Source organism: Phytophthora infestans, genomic scaffold (assembly GCF_000142945.1).
Source record: "Phytophthora infestans T30-4 supercont1.69 genomic scaffold, whole genome shotgun sequence".
In the NCBI taxonomy this organism is placed as follows: domain Eukaryota; phylum Oomycota; class Peronosporomycetes; order Peronosporales; family Peronosporaceae; genus Phytophthora; species Phytophthora infestans.
In genome coordinates this window covers 43577-51190 of record NW_003303690.1, presented here as the reverse complement: position 1 = coordinate 51190, position 7614 = coordinate 43577, and the positions used below count along the sequence as shown (strand labels likewise).

Here is a 7614-nt window from a genome sequence, read left to right as displayed (position 1 = left end):
GCTGCTGTGTCTAATAAAAAATAATGAATTAGAGGAATCAGACGTCGACAACAATGTAGGCCCAGTACTTGACACATCACAAGTATTTTCAACACGACCGATCTACCAGATCTGCGTGAGTGGGGCTGCCTTTCTTTCGCACGGGGTCCCACCGAACAGCAGCACGAGGCATAAATGAAAACAAAATACCTTCTTAGCATAGGCGAGTCTAGCCGACTTCGCAGAGGCGGTTTTTGCGTCCTCACCCGGATACGCTTCACCAAACGCTCCAAAGTTCATCCATCTGCTATCGTCCTCGGGTGGGATGCTAAGCAGCTCCTGGTCGCTAAACACTGTCTCCGACTTTATACTCACGGTTGTCGTTGAAGTTCAGGAACTCTGCTACAATTTCTTTGTAGCACTTTGGTCTCATTGCATGAGTCATGTTTTTGAGTGCTGCGTGCAACAAAGATAGAAATATATCACTTGAAGTTTTTAAAGATTAGTAGCACTTTCTAGCAGCACTACAAACGATCAATGCAACAAATCTCGCAAACGATACCTTGATCTGTGCAGAAGTACCCGCACTCTCTGCGATCAGTACCAGGGCAATTCAAATTATATAACCTTGGTTTGAAAAGTTCGGTCACACATCAGTGCTGTAAAGCATGCAAATTGTCGCAATGAGTTTACTAGTTTTTTTTTTCATTGCAAGAATCAATCGTTAAAATTATAAATTTAATTGCATTTTCTCCAATGATATTTTTTGCAGATGACAGCTGCTTTTTCTTTTCCTCCACCAAAAAAACATAACAATGCCGAATCCTAGACTGACCTTTGCTGCCGTACACTTTATTTGTATGACTCAAGCACAACCTTCACATCGTGATTTATGGTAATGAAAGTAGTAATATTCAGACGAAAACTCAGCCCGTTTATTTTCTTAATTAAATTTAACAAGGAGAATAGGTTTAGTCGTTTCTAAGTACAAGGAGCAGTTTCTAACGGGGCAACCGCTCGACCACCTGAGAACGTGAGGAGGCATCCGTTACTTCAGAAGGAACCCCAAATAGATTCAATACAGCTAGATGATGACAAATGATAAAATGAGTAAACAAAAATAATAATATAAAAAAGGATAAACACGGACTTACAGTGATCAAAGATCGATATATTTAAGTCAATTAGTTCTGAAGTAATTCATCAATAGCAGCACATAGCTTCGGAGCTTTTTCCGTAGAAAATATACACGATCGAAGCCAGTGTAAATATTCTTTATCAAGTGTAAACACTTGCTTGACTGACTTCCCCTTGTACTTTCCAAAATTTAGCAAATACGATCCATCGTCCGAGTCATGGCATTTCCTTGAGGATCTGAAGCATCTGTTCCAATGGAACATCCATTAGTCGACTTAATCTCCACGCCATGGTCTTCTTGGATGCCATACGTGAGTGTCTACAATAGCTCGGTGACCGAGGTTGTGGACGGCGGTGCGCTGGAATGTGAGCACGAACCAAACTTCGTTATAGATTGTCCATGCTTCCCACCGAAGTCGCTCTCCGCTGTAGCGTTAGCTAGCGTTACGACGAATGCGGCATCGCTAAATGTACTTAAATGTGAAGAAAACTTGAGGCTGATGGCGGTAGTCGCCATCGACAGTCACTAGTAGGGCATCCACTGCCTATTCTGAGTTGCTCAAAAACTTAGCAAAAATTGAGTATCCGCTTAAACACGCCACGCTAACTCTTCCACTACTTAATCGCTCATACTCGGACTACATTAAAAGTAAAATGGCAAAATTTGCCTCAATTTGCCCCAAATTGAACAAACCATCCATTCAATCAACGTGGCAGTGTGCTCGTATCCGGGGGAGCAACAAGGAACCAGGATCTGATGGCCCGGCACACATGTTTTTCGAGCTACTAGTACCTGCAGACAAAAGGGCACCGAGCATTTTTCGTACCAGCCTAAACGGCCTATTCGAGAGTAATCCTCATCGTTTTTTTTAGCATGCACCTATCTTAGAGCAGATATAATTTCTGGCCTTGTTAAATAATGAATGTCGGTTAGACCTATGCCTTTTAAGTTGAGCGCTCCCGTCCCAGGGGGCGCTAGCAAATTCGAACGGCACCGTTCGAATAGCAAAAAGCGTCAAGTCGCTTCCAACGCGTTGACCGGCCGTGTCAAGTTCACAGATGAGATCTATCGCACCGATTTGACTCGCACGCGAAAAAGTTAACATTTGTTCCGCCAGCCGCAAGCCGTAACCAGCAGCACGACACCCGGAAACACCTGGAATGCCAGATCTTTGCGGTTTTACGATACTGAATAGAGTTTGCAAAGCGGACGGTGTCCACCATACTGTATGCCATGGCAGTGTCGTTGCAGCAACACTAAGGCCGTGGAGTCGTGGAAGCTTACACACGGTCATGACGCATGGATGATCGCAGTGTCTAAAGCGATTAAGTGGCTTTGGCTCATTAATCAATTCGCCTCCTCTCGGGCAAACAACTTGGCTAAACCCTTCACACCAATCCACTATGGTCAAGTCTTTCGCGCCGTTCGTGACGTCTGCGGCTCTCCTCCTGGCGGTTGCCACCTCGGCTTCCTTGCCGAACGGGTCGTGGCCAGCCAGCAAGGGCACCGTGCAGTACTCAAAGGCCTACGTCGTCAAGGCTGGCGAGGTCTTCGACGGCAAGATGAAGACGTTCGAGCGCTCCGACGTGTCGTGCGAGGGCCAATCCGAAAGCGGGGCGGACACGGCCGTGTTCAACGTCGAGGCCGGCGGCCACCTCAAGAATGTCATCATCGGCAAGAACCAAATGGAGGGCGTGCACTGCGACAAGCACGACTGCATTATCGAGAACGTGTGGTGGGATGACGTGTGCGAGGACGCCCTCAGTGTCAAGGGCGGAACGGCGTCCAGCGTGACCAAGGTCATCGGTGGCGGGGCCCGGTACGCCGACGACAAGGTCATCCAGCACAACGGCTTCGGTACGGTCGACATCGACGGCTTCTACGGCGAGGACATCAGCAAGCTCTACCGTTCGTGCGGCACTTGTGGCAACAGACCCAAGAAGGTGTCCGTGTCCAACACGTACGTCCTCAACCCGACCAACGCCATCGTGACGGTCAACAAGAACTGGGGCGACCAGGCCACACTCCGCAACGTCTGGGTCAAGTCGAGCAAGCCCACCGTCAAGGTGTGCCAGTGGTCGCAGGGTAACGCCAACGGTGAGCCCAAGATGCTGGGCCACGGTCCGTCCAACCCTCTGTGCAAGTACTCGGAGAGCGACGTGCACATCAATGAGGACATTTCCGAGGCAGCCACGACTCCTTCGTCGCAAGAGGAGCAGACCGATGACGGTGACTCGGTCACGCAGACGGAAGCCACGCCGACGCCCACCATGAAGCCTTCCAAGAAGTCGAAGACCCCCCTGACCACGGCCCCCACCGTTGAGGAGAACGTTGAGGATGTCGAGCAGACCATCCAGCAGACGTCAGGACACGACGGCTTCCGTCCCGGACGGCACGTGGCCGGCCAGCACGGGCATCGTCCGTTACAAGAAGCCGTACACGATCAAGGCCGGTGAGGTGTTCGATGGCAAGATGCAGACCTTCGAGCGCTCGGACATCACGTGCTCGGGTGGTGAGGGCCAGAAGGACACGGCCGTCTTCCTCGTGGAGGCTGGCGGCACTCTGAAGAACGCCATCATCGGCAAGAACCAGAAGGAGACGTGCACTGCGACTACCACGACTGCACCATTGAGAGCGTGTGGTGGGATGACGTGTGCGAGGACGCGCTGAGCATCAAGGGTGGCTCGGCGTCCAGCGTGACGACCGTGACCAACTGCGGCGCTCGCTTCGCCGAGGACAAGGTGGTGCAGCACAACGGCTACGGCACCGTCAAGATCAAGGATTTCTTCGCGCAGGAGTTCGGCAAGCTCTACCGTTCGTGCGGCACGTGCGGCAACATTCCCCGTAAGGTGACGGTGGAGAACGTGTACGCCCTCGACCCGCTCGTGAGCGTCGTCACTGTCAACAAGAACAACAACGACCAGGCCACGCTCAAGAACATCTTCGTCAAGACGACGGACGGCAAGAAGAACGTCAAGGTGTGTCAGTGGTCGCAGGCCAGCAAGACGCCGTCGAACGTGGGCGACGGTCCGTCGGGCAAGCTTTGCCAGTACTCGACGAGTGATGTGCACATCAACGAGGATTGAACTCGTTGATATCTCACACAACGGAAGTGTATGGCCGATAGAAGTGAAGTAGTGAGGTGTAGTAGTATTGTGTAGTAGCGTACGTGCGAGTAGCTTTAAAGCTAATTGATGGTGTCTTTGATAGAGAACATTCAAGTAAACCCCTTAGCGTCTTACAATATGGAAGTAGAGGATCCATAGACTGAAACAAGTCGAGAGGTGTTACTACTTCTGAAGTAGTATGTTGCTGCAACTGATGGTGCCTGCTTTAGAAACTTACGCTATGGATGTCGGACGCGAGCTTTTGTATCACCAATGAATCTTTGGACAGCAGAAAATGTTGACATGGCAGACATCTTCTCATGGAGTAGCACAGAGCACGGTCGCGCACGCTTGAAGAACCTTATTGAGTTTTTAGTCCCTTAAAAGAAGAAGTACCTCTGATGATGAAAGGTGGCCTTCTGTTTTGCTTCGTTGTTTTCTTTTCTTTTTCTATAGAAGCCTTATATGCATTAATGCGCAAAAGAAAAAGTAGTTCTGCAGTGGAGTGCAGCAAACATATTGTGAATAGGGGCGTGGTGGCATATAATGAATTTATGAATTGTATATTTAGGTTTGAGAGTAAAAGTTGTAGGCAGGAGAAGAAACGATCTTCAGGATACTCTTAACCTGTTATTTCAGCGAAGCCTACAGTACAAAAAGCGTGTGCACTCGAGTCATGGCATTTCCTTGAGGATCTGAAGCATCTGCTCCATTAGTCGACTTAATCTCCACGCCATGGTCTTCTTGGATGCCATACGTGAGTGTCTACAATAGCTCGGTGACCGAGGTTGTGGATGGCGGTGCGCTGGAATGTGAGCACGAACCAAACTTCGTTATAGATTGTCCATGCTTCCCACCGAAGTCGCTCTCCGCTGTAGCGATAGCTAGCGTTACGACGAATGCGGCATCGCTAAATGTACTTAAATGTGAAGAAAACTTGAGGCTGATGGCGGTAGTCGCCATCGACAGTCACTAGTAGGGCATCCACTGCCTATTCAGAGTTGCTCAAAAACTTAGCAAAAATTAAGTATCCGCTCAAACACGCCACGCTAACTCTTTCACTACTTAATCGCTCATACTCGGACTACATTAAAAGTAAAATGGCAAAATTTGCCTCAATTTGCCCCAAATTGAACAAACCATCCATTCAATCAACGTAACAGTGTGCTCGTATCCGGGGGAACAACAAGGAACCAGGATCTGATGGCCCGGCACACATGTTTTTCGAGCTACTAGTACCTGCAGACAAAAGGGCACTGAGCATTTTTCGTACCAGCCTAAACGGCCTATTCGAGAGTAATCCTCATCGTTTTTTTTTAGCATGCACCTATTGGATGCCGGCTTGGAGCAGATATAATTTCTGGCCTTGTTAAATAATGAATGTCGGTTAGACCTATGCCTTTTAAGTTGAGCGCTTCCGTCCCAGGGGGCGCTAGCAAATTCGAACGGCACCGTTCGAATAGCAAAAAGCGTCAAGTCGCTTCCAACGCGTTGACCGGCCGTGTCAAGTTCACAGATGAGATCTATCGCACCGATTTGACTCGCACGCGAAAAAGTTAACATTTGTTCCGCCAGCCGCAAGCCGTAACCAGCAGCACGACACCCAGAAACACCTGGAATGCCAGATCTTTGCGGTTTTACGATACTGAATAGAGTTTGCAAAGCGGACGGTGTCCACCATACTGTATGCCATGACAGTGTCGTTGCAGCAACACTAGGGCCGTGGAGTCGTGGAAGCTTACACACGGTCATGACTCCTTGATGATCGCAGTGTCTAAAGCGATTAAGTGGCTTTGGCTCATTAATCAATTCGCCTCCTCTCGGGCAAACAACTTGGCTAAACCCTTCACACCAATTAACGATGGTCAAGTCTTTCGCGCCGTCCGTGACGTCTGCGGCTCTCCTCCTGGCGGTTGCCACCTCGGCTTCCTTGCCGAACGGGTCGTGGCCAGCCAGCAAGGGCACCGTGCAGTACTCAAAGGCCTACGTCGTCAAGGCTGGCGAGGTCTTCGACGGCAAGATGAAGACGTTCGAGCGCTCCGACGTGTCGTGCGAGGGCCAATCCGAAAGCGGGGCGGACACGGCCGTGTTCAACGTCGAGGCCGGCGGCCACCTCAAGAATGTCATCATCGGCAAGAACCAAATGGAGGGCGTGCACTGCGACAAGCACGACTGCATTATCGAGAACGTGTGGTGGGATGACGTGTGCGAGGACGCCCTCAGTGTCAAGGGCGGAACGGCGTCCAGCGTGACCAAGGTCATCGGTGGCGGGGCCCGGTACGCCGACGACAAGGTCATCCAGCACAACGGCTTCGGTACGGTCGACATCGACGGCTTCTACGGCGAGGACATCAGCAAGCTCTACCGTTCGTGCGGCACTTGTGGCAACAGACCCAAGAAGGTGTCCGTGTCCAACACGTACGTCCTCAACCCGACCAACGCCATCGTGACGGTCAACAAGAACTGGGGCGACCAGGCCACACTCCGCAACGTCTGGGTCAAGTCGAGCAAGCCCACCGTCAAGGTGTGCCAGTGGTCGCAGGGTAACGCCAACGGTGAGCCCAAGATGCTGGGCCACGGTCCGTCCAACCCTCTGTGCAAGTACTCGGAGAGCGACGTGCACATCAACGAGGACGTTTCCGAGGCAGCCACGACTCCTTCGTCGCAAGAGGAGCAGACCGATGACGGTGACTCGGTCACGCAGATGGAAGCCACGCCGACACCCACCATGAAGCCTTCCAAGAAGTCGAAGACCCCCGTGACCACGGCCCCCACCGTTGAGGAGAACGTTGAGGATGTCGAGCAGACCATCCAGCAGACCGTCAGGAACACGACGGCTTCCGTCCCGGACGGCACGTGGCCGGCCAGCACGGGCATCGTCCGCTACAAGAAGGCGGTACACGATCAAGACCGGTGAGGTGTTCGATGACAAGATGCAGACCTTCGAGCGCTCGGACATCACGTGCTCGGGTGGTGAGGGCCAGAAAGACACGGCGGTCTTCCTCGTGGAGGCTGGCGGCACTCTGAAGAACGCCATCATCGGCAAGAACCAGAAGGAGGGCGTGCACTGCGACTACCACGACTGCACCATTGAGAGCGTGTGGTGGGATGACGTGTGCGAGGACGCGCTGAGCATCAAGGGTGGCTCGGCGTCCAGCGTGACGACCGTGACCAACTGCGGCGCTCGCTTCGCCGAGGACAAGGTGGTGCAGCACAACGGCTACGGCACCGTCAAGATCAAGGATTTCTTCGCGCAGGAGTTCGGCAAGCTCTACCGTTCGTGCGGCACGTGCGGCAACATTCCCCGTAAGGTGACGGTGGAGAACGTGTTCGCCATCGACCCGCTCGTGAGCGTCAGTCACTGTCAACAAGAACAACAACGACCAGGCC

At 51.7% G+C, this 7614-nt stretch overlaps 2 protein-coding genes across 2 annotated transcripts; both read left to right on the top strand.

Annotated features, from left to right (window-relative positions):
* Nucleotides 1-2679: 2679 nt before the first annotated feature.
* On the top strand, nt 2680-4203 carry PITG_18478 (polysaccharide lyase, putative; the record flags this gene model as incomplete). Its single annotated transcript, XM_002997557.1, has 3 exons — nt 2680-3320; nt 3478-3626; nt 3668-4203. The coding sequence occupies 3 exons, from the start codon at nt 2680-2682 to the stop codon at nt 4201-4203; spliced, it is 1326 nt and encodes a 441-aa protein (XP_002997603.1).
* Nucleotides 4204-7157: 2954 nt separating this feature from the next.
* Nucleotides 7158-7575, top strand: PITG_18477 (polysaccharide lyase, putative; the record flags this gene model as incomplete). Its single annotated transcript, XM_002997556.1, has 2 exons — nt 7158-7504; nt 7548-7575. 2 exons carry the CDS (start codon nt 7158-7160, stop codon nt 7573-7575), a joined length of 375 nt encoding a protein of 124 aa, XP_002997602.1.
* Nucleotides 7576-7614: the final 39 nt, after the last annotated feature.